This window comes from Thalassophryne amazonica, chromosome 12 (assembly GCF_902500255.1).
Source record: "Thalassophryne amazonica chromosome 12, fThaAma1.1, whole genome shotgun sequence".
NCBI lineage: Eukaryota > Metazoa > Chordata > Actinopteri > Batrachoidiformes > Batrachoididae > Thalassophryne > Thalassophryne amazonica.
Genome location: NC_047114.1, coordinates 77,148,010 through 77,165,509, shown reverse-complemented (window position 1 = coordinate 77,165,509; position 17,500 = coordinate 77,148,010). Strand labels below are relative to the sequence as shown.

The window sequence follows — 17,500 nt, the reverse complement described above, 5'->3', positions numbered from 1 at the left end:
AATGGATGGTACCTGATTGATAGAGAACCCAAAAAATTCACTCTGGGTCACCACGCCAGATCCGAGATGGAGCTGCAAGCTGATTCGGCACCAGTTTTACCCTTCCTGATGCACTTCTACATTCTGTGGAGAATGGGCCGGGTGGTGCTAAGCCAGGAACCTTTTTCCACTCTGGAAACAAGCACACTAACTGCTTTGCCACTATGCTGCCTGCCTCAGACCCCAAGAACTTCAGTAACTCTACCAAAAGAAACTATGGAATTGAGATTCACCTGTCAAAACCCTGTTTTCAGTCAGGGATTGTCTGACTGATCTGGTCATGAAGTGCCACCAGTTTCCATAGCACCCATGAGATAGAATTTTTCTTCACTAATTTTCACATAAAGACTGTTTCCTTGTCAAATGACTAAATTCAGAACTACAACCCCGTGACATTGACAAAATGGTAGTATGATGGGCCCACATTCAGAAAAAAGTGAAGAATAGTGCCACCTACAGGCAAGTAGACTATATCCTGACTGTTGTCAGATGTCTAGTTTTATTGTTCTACCTGCAAATTTTCATTTATGTCCTGTTATAAAGTTCACTGCTGTGGTTTTTAAAACAGTTTCTATTGTTTTCTGTTATTAGTTAAAATCCTGTTGCACCACTGCAAAATAATTGTGACCCCCCCCCCCCCCCCCATCAAGAAAAGTGAGCAACATATGTGCAAGTACACGTACAGACACTCTGCTGATTGTAGCTTTTAAAGATGAAATTCAATAACAGTCTGGCATAGTTCATTTGCTTCACCAGAGGGCATAAACCAACTTGATTTTTTGAATATATTTATTTAGAAAAAGCTGGTGACGTATTATGGCCACATTTACTGCAGTGCCTGATCTACTCTGGAATAATGTTTCTAAAAAGGGTTGTTGCAAAGATTTCAAAACATTCCAGAACAGCATGTTGAGGTAGCCATCACTCTTTTACAGTACTGATGAAAACTTTTGGTATGTCCCCTGTCCTACATTCTATCCATTCTGTAATTATAGTTTTACTTTCCGGTGTATACGTACCGGATTTGCCCACATAGAAGGGATCATTTTTCTTGCCACGGTTGACAGCTTACTTTAACTTGAAGGCAGGCATCAAGGGCAAAGCACACAGATAAGCACACAACATGCCCAGAGTTTAGTAGGTGACAGACAAAGTATATGTAAATTCAACCAAAGCTATGTGTAATTTTCCAGAATCCATTCAGCATCTACTAACTATCCAGCAGGTGGCAGACACATCTATGAGATATTCCATGGGCAAAATAAACTCAGGAGTTATCTGGTGTGTCAAAGTTCACCACTGTCTGATCACTTTATTGCCATTATATGCTCTTTTAATTAGATAAGTTACAAGATGGCATAGATTGTTTTCAAGTTACTGTCTAGACAAACGGCAAGCTAGGCAACCTAGGTGGTCACCCCCTAAAAAAAAAAAAAAAAGATTCACCTGCTTTATGTGTTGTACAGAAGATAATATTATTTGGGGAGGATGGCCAAGGGGTGCTGGGGTGTGCATTGGGGGGTGGATTTTGGTGTCCAAGCCCGATGCTGTTACAAGTGTAGAATTTTTATTACACTTGTTTTATGTGATTGCAATCATACCTGATCACAAACTTTATTCTGCACATCGGCAAAGCAGTGATAGCGGAGTATTGTTGTCAATGGCAGGCATGTGTGTGTGTATGGGGGGTGGACAGAGGCGCCACCAGGGATTTTGAGCCCCATGAAAAGAAATCTTACTGGGCCACCCACCATATTATTTTGTCAGTATTGTAATTGTATTAGGGGCCTCTCTGGGCCCCTGTCAATCATGGGCCCCTAGAATCCTTCTCCTTATTCTCCCCTTTTCAGCACCCCTGTGTGTGGACAAGATAACTAAAAAAACTGCTTGACAGACTTCCTTCAAACTTGGTGGGATTATTACATGGATAGATATCTAAAGTCCTTCTTTGTATAACTCAACAACCAGGAAGCCTAGATGGATAATCTAAATATTAGAGGTGGGCGATACCGGGAATTTTGGTATTGATCCGATACCCAGTAAATACAGGCCCAGTATCGCCAATATTGATACCGATATGATACTTTTTCATATTTAAGCTTCATAGATCCAAAGGATCCAAAAGACCTAGGATAGAATTTTGCCAAACATTGTACGTGACAACAAAATACTTTATCAAAAAAATATCACTCAACACAACTTAAAACAAAATCTCCTGAGGTAGAGGGCTGACTCGAGGAGAGCGTTGAGAGGGCAGGCCAGGCTGAGCCTACCTTCATGGCTGTTGGCTGGCGCTGCTGAGCCACGTGGCGCAACAACAAAAGACCAAAAGACCATGGGGGGTGGAGGGTGCGTTGCTCCGTGTTGTGTGACAGCACAGTGCTGCTTTTACAGACAGAGTAGACTGATGAATCTGCATGCGCAGCAGTCAGTGCGTGTGGGAGAGAAAAAAAGCTTGAGTATAGATCTTTTTACACGAGGATCGTTCAATATCAATACCAATGTTGGTATCGATATTATCGATATTAGGATCGATCTACCCACCTCTACTAAATATATATCGATCAACAAAGTGTTTGTGATTGACTGGTATGAATGAAGTCGCACAGACGTCATATTATGAAGTCACGCACAGCCAAAAACAATTATACAGACTTATGCATATTTACTTGTACGTTCATATCATGTTATGTAGAGCGCGCAGGGTAAGCATCAGCCCGCCGATGCTTTTCATTTTAGTAATAAACGTGGCACCGATCACTAAGATCAAGGGTCTGCCTCTCTGTCGAACCAACACGTTGTTTTCCTGAACCGTTTGAATGCGCCTCGGCACTGCGCATGCGCACTACTTGACATTTTGAAGTTGCTTCTCCGGGGTGTTTGAACAGGAAGGCGGACATGTTGGCCAGGTTGTGGGAGAGAAATCGGACATCGTCTGCTGTATTTTTTTCCTTCCCCCTGAAAGTAGCACACATCGAAATCGGATTTAAGTGTTTGATATGTGAGAAAGTTTTTTTTTTTTTTTTTTTTTTAATTTTCTGGAGCGGAGCAGTCGGCAGTCCGGGACGATGCTTGGGAGTCAGCGGAAAGACAGACTGTAAACGTCGGAACGACTCCGTCTTATAAAACATCGAAATTTGGAAGAAGCAGAAGTTTGTTTTAAACACCCCAACACCACTTCTACTTTTCAGCTGTCAGAATTGTTTGCCGTTTTCTACACAAGGCCTGGCGCTGACCCGCACTAACCCCGGCGGAGGTTGTGCTTTTGGAAATGTACTTCATGCAGAAGTTTTAGTCGTCTTTTGTTCGGATGCAACAACATTTTAAGCCCTTCTGCTCTGTGGCATCCTGTGGAGGCAGGCTGACTGACTAATCTGTCGCCGCGTTTCTGTTTTGCCACCACGACTGTGGGGTGGGAAACATCTTTCGACATTTAATAATGTGGCTTTTGTGTTATCGGCAGAACTTTAAACGCTTCATTGTCTGTCAAAGCCCGAGCGGAACAATGTACTTCCTTTGAAGTGCGGTCTGAAGTTCGCACGAAGAAAGAACCGTTTGGCTAGCTAGCTAGCTGGCTGCTAAGCTAGCTAGCCAGCCTGCTGTTTTTCCTTAACGATACTCTGAGTTTGACAGAAAAAAATGTCATCTGGAGAAAGTATGGAGGCTCGATTTGATAAAATCGATGTCATGTTGAAGGACCCAAAGTCGGAAATAAACACGGATTGTCTTCTGGTAAGTTTGTAGCTAGTTAGCTGGCTAAGTGCTAGTCACTTATTTGGTAAAGTCTATTCCTTGGAGCAGAAAGTCTTTCCAAGACGACCAAGTTGTCTTATTTGCTGTTGAAGATATGTTTGGACTGACGTTTCACTCAAAAAGTGAAGTTCGGGCACATGTCAGAGCTGTATGTATATGTCAGCTCTTAGTCAAACAAAGTATTAGGACCATAATAAATGCAAAATTAAGTAATCAGCTTTATAAAATCACTTTTGTTTGGGGATAAAGCATGACCAATATATTCTTTGGCTGATATAAGTTTCACAGACATTTGTTATTTTTGCTGCTCTTAAAGCTTTTACCATAGAAACAATGTAGAAAAACACTTTCGCTGTTGGAAATGTCATTATCTAGTTTGTTCAGCAGTGGGTGCTTTGGTGGCATTGTTTACAATACTGACATGCATGGCTGGGACCCCATTACCTTGGGCACTGCGGCTTGTTTGAGGGTGGGTGCTAAAGGGTTAAAATATGACACAATAATCCTACATCCGGAGACAGCCCTCGTTTATCTCCATCAGAGACACTGCACTTTCTCTGAGTTTTTAGACAAATTACACAGAAGACAAGTGAAAATGTAAAAAAAAAAAAAAAAAAAAAAAAAAAAAAAAAATTGACAGTGCGGTGGAAAGCAGACGTGTTATGATTTGTTTATGACCCAGAGCTCAAACATGCCGAGGCAGTTGTGCAGGCGAGAGAACACAGCTACTCTGGCTAGGTGTGTAGGCTAAAACTTACTGACACAACCTTTCTCATTTCTCTCATTTTCCCTTCTCCACTGGGGACTAAAAAACTGCACGTTTTGTGACTGCTTCAGTGATTGCAGTGAAAACAAAACAGTACCATTTTTCCATGTGATGTGGTGTTTGTATTGCGCAACGGTATGCTGTCCCCAGAAGTGGTCAAATCCTGCGATATCACGCAGAGGTTCAAACGAGAGCGTGCTGCCCTATTGGATTGGTTACAAGAGACAAGCAAAGTGATTTGCTGTCATTCATTTTCAGTCACAGAGGATTTAAAACAAAATTTCAAAAGTGATTTGCTGTCATTCATTTTCAGTCACAGAGGATTTAAAAAAAAATTTCAAACAAGGAAGTGGTCACGATGCTGCCAGCTAGGCAGGATGCTGAGCGATGCAGCAAGATTAATAGTTATTGGTTGGTTGTATTAATAATTATAAGAAAATTCATGTTCAAACTGTAAAACATCAAGATTCAATTACATTTGTTTGTCATAACATTTTGATAATAAAATGTTAGGATTATTATTATTTTCTTTTTTACATATATTGGCAAATGCAGCATTATCATAAATTGTTTATTTTACTACCTAATATTGGTATCTCCCCACAAAAATCCATATCTGTTGGGCTCTGGTTCAGGATACTTATTATTGATTTATCTGAGCAGATTTTTAGATTTTTTTTTTTTTTTTTTTTTTTACAGTCTAGAAGAAGTTGGGCTTGCCTCCCACAGTGCATTGTTCCCCATAGCACCCAATGCAAAGGGTAAAACAAACCATTATTCAGTCCATCTCAGTAGACAGGTTCATGACATTTCTTTCGTTTGAGAGATGTCCAGTGCTCAAAAAAACCTTTGCAACAATGGTTAGGCCAGCAATGGAAGAAGATGTTTATCCTGTAATTTCCTGGCTGTTTGGGTCATTTGCATTTGCACCATCCTGCTCCGGGGAAAACAATATCCATGGTGACTGTATTCATGTATGGTGTGCTCATCGTCCTCATGAACCTTTGAAATTTCTGGGCATGCCTTTGGTTAAATGTTATGTAGTCTGATGCACACATAAAGAGGCATATCAGCCTCAGCTGTAATTTTATTTAAACTACCAGTGAGGAAGCTGTGCCATAAAGGAGAACAGGAATAACCTTCACAATCACATTTGGCTCACAACTACATATGACTGGCACATCTTTTTTCCTCTGATAAATTATGTGCTGAATGACAAACTTTTAACACAACCTATCTAATGTGATTACATTTTTTTCCCCCTCAAACATTTTCTCTCTTAGTCAGTCTCAGCAGTGTCAGTTTTGACTCAGCTGTCACCATGACACTTCAAATGCTGGGGCAAAAACAAACAAAACAAAACACACACCATGGTGCACTTTTTCAGTGCCTTCCTCTATGTCCAGCTCATTTATCTGCTTTGTGGTATGGCCAATCCTCCAGTCTATTTAAAATAACTTTCTCATTAACATCGTCTCAGAGCCTCCCTTTGTAGAATATCGATGTAATCATATGCCTTATCCTCCTGAAAATTTTAAGCTTTCCTGAAAAATTTCCAACTCGCGCTGTCACTTCACTCAGTGACACTGCTGGTTGTGGTGTTGTTTACCCCTTGGGAATAATATTAATGCACTAATTGGAAGTGACATACCTCTGTCTTCATTCATAGTGCTAAAAGGGAAGCTATCTCCATTTGACAATCTTGAGCAAGGAAACTGAGGTAGAAAGAAGAGAGAAATGTCCCCATGCGATTGACTTGACAGCCCAAATTGAGTTATCACTACGTGGCTCTTACATTTCTTAGAAAGTATACTGCTGATTTATTCTCCCTTTGCTAGCGTGATTCTTTTATTTGAATTAAAGACATATTTCAATATTGGCAAAAGAGCTTTGTGTCACACTGTGTGAATACATTCCAGAGAGAACAATTTAAATTTTTTTATTATCTCACAATAACAAAAAGGTCTTCATATTATGCTCGAGAACTGTTTTATACCTTTTGTATATTTGGCAGCGCTGGGTTGCCCAAAGGTTCCATGACTGATAATATGCTGTCTTTGTTAATTCAAGCTGTTAATGATCTCCATTGTTAATCTTTTTAGATCAATAGGAAGTAAGTGGTTGGATCAATAGACAGTTTGGTCTTCTGTTTTGTCTAGATATACTTATCTGAGCTTTAATTGAAGCGATAGCCTGTTCCAACTTGCAGGCCTCCAGCTGCATCAGTACACCTGCTGGCTGCTTTCTGCCTTTGGGCAACAATTCACGAAGTGGCTCTTCTGTTTGCTGCCACGTGCTAAACCCCAAAGCTACACCTTCATAGGTTTTATTACACAATGTAATCCCAGGGACTGAGTCACCATGTAGTGAATGGGTGCCAAGAGGATATTGTCAGGTGTGTGTTGATGTTTGGAACACTTCAGCCTGGGTGACAGTGACATCTAATACTATCAAGCATTTTTACTAAGATTTGGAGTGTGTTGAGACCAAATGCCATGTAGGTAATGGGGTGTAAAATTAAGACCTGAATTTCCTGACATACCAATCCACATTTTGCTTTTGGAGGTATGCCTGCAATTAGATGGGTTTTCTATTAGCATGTGGCTCATTGCTTGACCATGAGAGCAATGCCATGTAGTTGGGATTGTCTTGTGGGTGTGGCGAGTCTGATGTGCACCATTAGATTTGCTAACCAGTGCAGGCTATTTGAGGTGTTAACCCTCCTGTATCCCTCAAATCTTGCTGACACCCTTTATCCTTGGGGTCATTTTCACTTAAATAAATCCTCTGAAAATGATTATAATTCTTATTGTAATGCATTTTTGTTGTGACAGGTACTTACAGTGTGTTTACTAACCATCATAAAAGCAATCCCATACTCCCACACCCCTTTATGAACCTAGAAAACCTGTTATGTGGATATAGCGAAATATATAAATCATCATAAAATCTCATTGAACGACACAAAATTTGAAGGAACTGGAGTGATATATATATATATAGCTCTAATGTTGACTTTATATCTTGCACATGGCTGACAGCATATCTAGTGGGGCCTGGAACCATTCTGATGACATTAGCAACACTAAGTCTACCCTGTTGTATAGGTGGGGACACAGACCATGTCAGGTTTCCATTTTTGGAAAGTAGGGTTATTGCTTGTTGTTGAGATATCATACATGACGTGTTATTGTTGAGAGACGTTGTTGTTGAGAGACAGTAGGGAGAACAGGAGCAACTGGAGAGACAATCGGAGGAACAGGAGTGTCAACCTCATCCTCACCCTCATCCTTATCTTCCATCTCATAATCAGGGTCATCCTCAATATCATTCTCTATATTATCCTCTGTCTCAGACACATCCTCCTCTATATCACTTTCATGGTCAAGAAGTTGTGTCAGAACTTCAGTGACAGAAAACCTTTCCCTTGAGTTCATTTTCAGAGCACTCAGAAAGAGAGAGCATAGAGCAGCTAAGAAATGATTTAGACCAGGGCTGTTGTGCAAGTTTTTATGCTTTTGCCCCACCCCCACACTGTATGAACAATATTTTCTCGCATCACTGTGCGGGAATTCTGAAAGTTCTCGTGAGAATGTTGTTTGCCCCTCCCCCTGTGTGTACTGTCAGTGACTCTTGTTTAGTTAGGATTACTTTGAAATATAAAGCTTTTTTTAGATTTATAAATTTGAACAAATGCACCAAATTATATTATCACAACTAGAATATAATGCTGTAATTGGTAGTTTCCTGTCATGCTCCTAACACCAGTATAACCTGTGTGTGTTTGTGTATATATATATATATATATATATATATATATATATATATATATATATATATATATATATATATATATATATATATATATATATATATATATGTGTATATTTATGTACGTACCCATACTATAATACGTATGTACAATATTAGTGTATCTTATGTTTCACACAGCCAAATTAGCTTGGGGTCAAATTGACCCCAAAGGATCACCGATGTACATAATATTAAACAGGACTTTGAAAACATATCATTGTGCATATTTCATGCTTACTCTGTTGGTCCCTTCAAATGACGAAAAGTCATGAAATATGAAGCCAAAAAAGAAAAGTGAACCATATATTTTATGACGTTAAACATTGCTTGGGGTCAAATTGACCCCAAGGATGACAGGAGGGTTAAATACACTTTATTTTAATTTCCTTTCCTTCACAGGGTTCTCCCCCAAAATTTTTAGTATAGCAGTGCTGTTGGCAATTATTATTTTTGTCCGGGGGAGTGGGTCCTCCAGAGGGTTAGGGTTAGGGTGTGCAGGTTTTCTTTGCAATGACCCACTCCACCAGGTGATTTCACTGATTAACATCACTTTGAGCAGATGGAATCAGTTAATCAGTGAGATCACCTGGTGGAGTGGGTCATTGCAAAGAAAACCTGCACACGCTCAGCTTTTTCTGGAATGAGTTGAATACCCCAGCTCTGGCATGTTGACTGTTAGTACAAATGGAGGCCATTTCCTGCAACTTCAGCCTTCAGTCTTCTCTAAATGTACAACTTGAGAGACATAAGAAAATCTCCAACACCAAGTTCTTATGATAGAATCAGGGAATAACCCTGTTGTGTCTGACGAATTGCTGGATGTTAATGCTGGATTTTACAGACGCAAATTGACTTTTACTGGCGACACTTTAGCAGTAAAAAGGCATTTTACTGTCAATTTGCAACGGTAATCCAGAGTTAATATCCACAAATTATCAGACACAAGGGGGTTATTTCCATTGTAATCCAATTCCAGTGTTTGCAAAGTTTATTCTTCTCTAATTCAGTAAGTACTTAGGTCAGTGAATCGCTGTCAAATGGTGTGGTCGGTTCGTCAAAGCTTACCGTGCAGCAGCATCTTCATGCCAAACTGTAAATTCTGTGAGCAGATCCACAGATTTGTCCATCTCGTCAGCTGCATTTACTTAAATCCACGGTAAATCTATCAATCAATCCAGTTAAATCCATAAATCCATGCAGTTTGGCGTTGTCTTCGCTGCATTACTTTCTGTCGCTCTTGGGTGACAGCGCAATTATTTACATCTGCGTAGCAGCGCGCACGGCATACTCTCACACTCGCCACTAGCTCCAACGCGAGCACCATGCTGAGTAGTGTGTGCACACGGTCCACAGAGTTCAATATAACAACTCATTAACTCATTATTAACCTCTGTGGCACGGTCAGGGCATTGACTAATACATTAAATGTGAAATGGTTTTAATATTTTCCACCGTTTATGCAATGTTTATGGTCTGAAATCTCACACGATTAACCAGTCAGATGTGTGGAAAAAATGTAATAGGATTGCAATGTTATTTATTGCACAATACATAACAATCTAGATTCTAAATATACCAAATAGCTTTGGAATTAACTTAATTAGATCATGATATTTTTACCTTTTGCATACATGTTTCCAAAATATTGGACAATATGAGCCCGGTTTCATAAAGCAGTCTAATCTTGTTCAGTCAACTAAACTCACTTAGTTGACTAATTTTTTGCCATTAGTCGTTGCACAAAGCATTTAGCCAGCTAAGGTTTTGCGTTACCTGACTAAAGTTTTTAGCCTGGTACAGGTACTAAGCTTATTTTGGTTGACAAAACTTCAGTGTCTTGCCTCAAAAAAATGGCAGCTATCATATACCAATACTTGATGGAACACTCAAGAGCACACCTACATTGCTCGTATTCGCTTCTGGTCTTCGCTTTTGGCCATAGTTGTAGCAGACGACGACTGTCATGATGAGTTTGTGACAGTTTTCACATTAGCCACCAGTCATCACTGTTACGCTGAGCAGCACTGTGTGCACAAAAAGGCTTGACAGAAAGTGTAGAAGAAGAAGAAACTGAAGCATGAAACTGCTAGGCTAAGTGCTAAGGACATTGTTCTGCAGTTCGTATGAGTCCGTAAATCTTAATAAAGCCAGTGAATGAAACAAAGGCTGGATAGTTCATGGCAATGACCAACCCGGAAGTAAACAAAATTGCCACGCATATGAGGTGTTTCTTGGCAACTGCACTCGCAGTGCTGTTATGCCTGTGAAAATTGTCGACTTGCGTATGACGGCTACGGTGATTAGATGGATAGTGTTGGACAACTAACCGTAGTTAACTACGTTTAATAGTCTAAAATATTAGACTGCTTTATGAAACCGGGCCCAGGTACTTAAGCTCACAATAGCACCCAAATCATCAATCAATCAATTTTTTTTTATATAGGTCCAAATCACAACAAACAGTTGCCCCAAGGCACTTTATATTGTAAGGCAAGGCCATACAATAATTATGTAAAACCCCAACGGTCAAAACGACCCCCTGTGAGCAAGCACTTGGCTACAGTGGGAAGGAAAAACTCCCTTTTAACAGGAAGAAACCTCCAGCAGAACCAGGCTCAGGGAGGGGCAGTCTTCTGCTGGGACTGGTTGGGGCTGAGGGAGAGAACCAGGAAAAAGACATGCTGTGGAGGGGAGCAGAGATCGATCACTAATGATTAAATGCAGAGTGGTGCATACAGAGCATCACTCTGAGACAAGACCTTTCTGATTTTAGAGATATTGCGTAAATGCAAAAAAGCAGTCCTACATATTTGTTTAATATGCGCTTTGAATGACATATCCTGATCAAAAATGACTCCAAGATTTCTCACAGTATTACTAGGGGCCAGGGCAATGCCATCCAGAGTAAGGATCTGGTTAGACACCATGTTTCTAAGATTTGTGGGGCCAAGTACAATAACTTCAGTTTTATCTGAGTTTAAAAGCAGGAAATTAGAGGTCATCCATGTCTTTATGTCTGTAAGACAATCCTGCAGTTTAGCTAATTGGTGTGTGTCCTCTGGCTTCATGGATAGATAAAGCTGGGTATCATCTGCGTAACAATGAAAATTTAAGCAATACCGTCTAATAATACTACCTAAGGGAAGCATGTATAAAGTGAATAAAATTGGTCCTAGCACAGAACCTTGTGGAACTCCATAATTAACCCTAGTCTGTGAAGAAGATTCCCCATGTACATGAACAAATTGTAATCTATTAGACAAATATGATTCAAACCACCGCAGCGCAGTGCCTTTAATACCTATGGCATGCTCTAATCTCTGTAATAAAATTTTATGGTCAACAGTATCAAAAGCAGCACTGAGGTCTAACAGAACAAGCACAGAGATGAGTCCACTGTCCGAGGCCATAAGAAGATCATTTGTAACCATCACTAATGCTGTTTCTGTACTATGATGAATTCTAAAACCTGACTGAAACTCTTCAAATAGACCATTCCTCTGCAGATGATCAGTTAGCTGTTTTACAACTACCCTTTCAAGAATTTTTGAGAGAAAAGGAAGGTTGGAGATTGGCCTATAATTAGCTAAGATAGCTGGGTCAAGTGATGGCTTTTTAAGTAATGGTTTAATTACTGCCACCTTAAAAGCCTGTGGTACATAGCCAACTAACAAAGATAGATTGATCATATTTAAGATCGAAGCATTAAATAATGGTAGGGCTTCCTTGAGCAGCCTGGTAGAAATGGGGTCTAATAAACATGTTGATGGTTTGGATGAAGTAACTAATGAAAATAACTCAGACAGAACAATCGGAGAGAATGAGTCTAACTAACCGGTCTAAATACCGGCATCACTGAAAGCAGCTAAAGATAACGATACGTCTTTGGGATGGTTATGAGTAATTTTTTCTCTAATAGTTAAAATTTTGTTAGCAAAGAAAGTCATGAAGTCATTACTAGTTAAAGTTAATGGAATACTCAGCTCAATAGAGCTCTGACTCTTTGTCAGCCTGGCTACAGTGCTGAAAAGAAACCTGGGGTTGTTCTTATTTTCTTCAATTAGTGATGAGTAGAAAGATGTCCTAGCTTTACGGAGGGCTTTTTTTATAGAGCAACAGACTCTTTTTCCAGGCTAAGTGAAGATCTTCTAAATTAGTGAGACGCCATTTCCTCTCCAACTTACGGGTTATCTGCTTTAAGCTACGAGTTTGTGAGTTATACCACGGAGTCAGGCACTTCTGATTTAAAGCTCTCTTTTTCAGAGGAGCTACAGCATCCAAAGTTGTCTTCAATGAGGATGTAAAACTATTGACGAGAACTCACAACATTTATTACATTTCTATCATAGATTTGATTAACAAATGCTAAGGCAGTAACGTCTTCTTTTTTTTTAATATATATCATCTTGGCCTAGTTGTTGCAAGCTGACTCAAAGCTGAATGTTTCTGCCTCATCTCCTTCAGTAGAAATCATAATTTGACTGACAGTTGACCAACAATTTTTGTTATAATCCTGGTCATATATTACTGCATATTTTTGCAGGTAGGCGATCCAGATTGGCTCTCATAATGGGTCGGGTGGGTGCACTTGTTTAAAAAAACAAACAAACAAAGAAACAATAACAGCAACAAAAAATGCTGACCTGAACATTACTATCATACACAGCATTTTGGGGCCCTTCTTCAAAATAGGAAGTGGTTCACCATAAGTTCATAATTTACACTTTTTACCTCCATTCTATGATCATAATGGGGTTTTCAAAGACAACACAAAAATTGAGCCCATGAGCCTGTGACCACTTTAATCCACTTCAACCACAACTCAGTATGAACCAGTATAAATGTACACATCAGACGGAAGATGGCGCCGTTGTATGTGGCCTGCCGTCGGCACTTTCTTCTTTTAGTGTCGTTTTTATTGTTTTTACACTTTGTTGCCCTGGAATGTGTCACCGCTCTTGGTGTATGATCGCCAGACTCTTATCAGCGTTCGGGCTTCGCTGGAGAATTTCGCTGTTCCTGGCTCGGGCGGACGGCCAGGGACGCGGCTGCCCCCGCCGCCTGTCTTAGCGTCCGTACCAGACTTTCTACGCCGGCCGCTTGGCGTGTTGCCTCGGCGTCTGCGCCGCAGAGGATGTGGAAAGAGAGGAGGAGTCCGTGTTCGGCTCAGAGTGTGCCTGGCTGTTTCCTGCAAACATGCTCCACGACAATTCATAGCCGGATTCTTCACACCATATGACGGCTACGACGTGTGGTGTTCCCTGACTTTTCGCTATCGGTGGCTCCGGCCGGTTGTCCGGGGTGTCGGGTCTCCACTTCCGCGTCGCTGTCCTGTGAGGAGCTGCAGTCGTGGCTGCGTGCAGGAGAACCTGCGCCCGCTCAGTCGTGTCTCGCAGCAGACTGACGTGCGCTTAGTCCGTGTGGCACTCGTCAACACAAGGTCACTCACAAGTAAGACTTTCATTTTGAATGACTTTTTCTCCAGTCGTGATCTGGACTTTCTCCTGTTAACGGAGACCTGGTTGAAACCAGGTGAAAATAGCGCCTTTTCTGAGCTCCTCCCCCCCGGCTGTTCGTTTTTCAGCTCCCCGCGAGCATCAGGTCGAGGCGGTGGTGTGGCCACGATTTTTAAAGACAGTTTTAAATGCCGATTTTTATCTTCTAATGTCTACTCCACTTTTGAACTTCAGTTGTTTGTGATGGAGTTCGACTGTCCTGTGCTCTGTGCTGTTGTTTATCGTCCACCAAAATTTAATAAGGATTTTATTCAGGAGTTTTCTGACTTTCTGGCAGATTTTATCCCAAAATATGACAAATTTTTGGTCTGTGGTGATTTTAATATTCATATCTGTTGTCCTTCTAATCAGCTGGCTGATGATTTTAAAAGCCTCCTGAACTCTTTTGGTCTAACAAAAGTTGTGGATGGACCAACACATAATCTTGGACACACCTTGGACCTGGTTATTTCTTTTGGGCTCTCTGTTTCACTTAAGGACATATCAGACATTGTTATTTCAGATCACTTTCCTGTTATTTTTTAATTTATTGCTCCTCCATCTGCTAGTATGCCACTTGTTCCTGTCTCTCGCCGCCGTTTGGTCACCTCCTCGACAGCGGGGGACTTTGCTGCTGCCTTCATGGACTCTCAGTTTTATGCCATGAATGGACTGGTTTCTCCATTACTCCCAGATAACATCCTCTCTTCTTTCCACTCTACATGCACAGTCATTTTGGACTCTGTTGCACCGATGCGCTGCAAATCCAGGAAATCAAAATCCGACCCCTGGTTAAATGCCACGACCCGTGCCCTCAGGCAACGCTGCAGACGGGCGGAGAGAAAATGGAAAAAGGACAAACTACAGGTGTCTCTGGGTTTTCTGAGGGACAGTCTAACTGACTATCAGAAGGCTGTGAAGGAGGCAAAAGCACAATATCTGTCTCATATTATTTCGAGCAGTTGTCATCGTCCCAGTGTGTTATTTCAGACTATAAACTCAGTTGTAAATCCACACACTTCTGTTTTGTTGGACGCTACAACCACAACATGTGAGGAGTTTCTTCAGTTTCTTATTGATAAGGTTTCATCAGTCAGACAGAACGCTGATCAGAACTGTAATGTTGAGTTGTCTGCTCCTCGTGCACATTCTGCTGTGCTCGAACAGTTTGAGCCCATTTCTTTTGCATCTCTTGCTGATGTTGTAAAACACATAAAATCTACAAGTTGTCCTTTTGATGTTGTTCCAGCTAAGGTGCTGAAGGAGGCTTTTAATACTGTTGGGGCGGGTCTCCTAACTTTTATCAATGCTTGCCTTAGATCAGGGTCTGTTCCAGCTGCTTTTAAACATGCTGTGGTTCGACCTCTTCTTAAAAAACCTCACCTGGACTCATCAGTTTTATCCAATTTTAGACCTGTCTCTCATCTGCCATTTCTATCTAAGGTTTTAGAAAAGGTTGTCTTTTTACAGTTACAATCATTTTTAGAAGACAATCTCATCCTTGAAAAATTCCAGTCTGGGTTTAGATCGCGACACAGCACTGAGTCAGCACTTTTAAAAGTTCATAATGATATTACTCTGTCGGTGGATGCAGGGAATCCTGCTGTGCTGGTTCTGTTGGACCTCACAGCAGCCTTTGATACTGTGGATCACACAGTACTTGTTTCCCGGTTGGAACATTTTATTGGCATTCATGGTACTGCACTTGAGTGGTTTAGATCATATTTGGCTGAAAGGAGCTTTTCTGTCATGATTGGGGACCTTTCCTCATCAACTGCTCCTCTGTGCTGGAGTGCCGCAGGGATCTGTCCTTGGGCCGATTCTATTTTCTTTGTACATTCTGCCATTGGGGTCAATTATAACCCAGCACAATTTGTCCTTTCATTGTTATGCAGATGATCTGCAAATCTATCTGCCTGTGAGGACTAATGGGAGTGATGCTTTGTCATCATTATTTAATTGTATTCGTGATGTAAAGCAGTGGCTGTCCCGAAACTTCCTTTACCTGAATGATGGTTAAACTGAGATCATGGTGTTTGAGCGCACTGGCATACCAAATGTGGTAACACCAAATTTTGGTGCTTTGGCTAACTATGTAAAACCAGCTGTCAAGAATTTGGGAGTGATATTTGACAGCTGTTTGAGGTTCGATCAACAGATAAATTCTGTTGTCAAAGCTAGTTTTTTCCAACTTCGCCTCTTGGCTAAAATAAAGCACTTTCTCAGTAGACGTGATCTTGAGACGGCCATTCATGCTTTCATCAGCTCCAGACTTGATTATTGTAATGCACTTTATGCGGGCATTAATCAGTCGTCTCTTGCGCGTCTCCAGTTGGTGCAGAATGCTGCTGCTCGTCTTTTGACAAACACTTCTAGACGTGAGCATATTGCGCCCATCCTATACTCACTCCACTGGCTTCCAGTTCGTTTTAGAATTGATTTTAAAATTTTAATGTTTGTTTTTAAAGCTATTTATGGCCTTGCACCTCCCTACTTGTCTGAAATTTTAACTTTGCGCACCTACAGTAGGACGTTAAGGGCGTCTGGCCAGCTTTACTTAGATGTTCCAAGGTCAACATATAAACGCTGGGGTGATCATGCTTTCGCGGTAGCTGGCCCCAGACTGTGGAATGAGCTACCTCTTGAGTTACGTACTATTCCTGACCTAGCACTTTTTAAATCTAAGTTAAAGACTTATTTAAACTGGCTTTTAACACTTAGTGGGGAGGTGACATGTTCTGTTATTTTTATGTTCTTTTTTTATGTGTTGTTTTAAAATTTTATTTTATGTGTTTTATTTTGTAAATTTGTGTTTTTAATGTTAAGCACTTTGGACACCAGTCGGTGCTGTAAAGCGCTTAATAAATAAATGTTGATTGATTGATTGATACCACACAGATTGTATTAAGGAGCAGTAGCGTTTAGATAGTCTGACTGAAGGACAGAGGAGCCTGCATGCAACTGTGCTGTACAGTGTGAACTGAAATCAGAACGGGTATCTAAGTTGTGCTGTTGAGTTATTTTGAATGTGCATTTGTTCTTAATGTTGTCCCCCCCTTATCTGAAGTGGCATGTTGTTAATAAATTTTCCCATGTAGCTTATTGAAACTGCTGCCAATTAGTCAGCTTAGTCTTGATCCAGGACAATTGCAAAACCAGACACCTACTTTTCACTGAGTTTTTCCAAGTGATACACTCAGAGCATTCATTGATTCCACCAAGATTACAGCATTATCTATGAGGTCAAGGTCAGTGAGCCTTTTCCCCGTAGACGAAGGCGGTTAAGCAACTGGACTCCATGACTTTACCCAGTACATACAAGTTTTGGACAGAGTGGGAGCCAGAACACATCCCTGATGAATGCCACAATTCAACATAAAGAGGACACTGGTCCCACTCAGCATATCGTACCTGGGTAGGTGATGGTCTAGTGGTTAAGCAGTGGGCTTGAGACCAGAAGATCCTCTGTTTAAACCTCTGTCTGCCCGGAAAATCACTCAGGGCCCTTGGGCAAGGTCCTTAATCCCCACGTTGCTCCTGGTGTGTCAGGAGTGCCTTGCATGGCACCCCTGACATCACTGTGTGTGTGTATGAATGGGTTAATGTGAGGCATTACTGTAAAGTGCTTTGAGCT

General features: G+C 40.9%; 1 protein-coding gene across 2 annotated transcripts in view; it reads left to right on the top strand.

Annotated features, from left to right (window-relative positions):
- The first annotated feature begins 2,905 nt into the window (after window positions 1–2,905).
- Window positions 2,906–17,500, top strand: part of rock1 (Rho-associated, coiled-coil containing protein kinase 1) — a 113,609-nt gene continuing 99,014 nt past the window's right edge. For both annotated transcript variants that reach the window (XM_034183423.1, XM_034183422.1), the window contains exon 1: window positions 2,906–3,771. In XM_034183423.1, coding sequence (XP_034039314.1) covers window positions 3,679–3,771 — 93 coding nt within the window. In that variant the 5' untranslated portion in view covers window positions 2,906–3,678. The remainder of the gene's footprint in view (window positions 3,772–17,500) is intronic.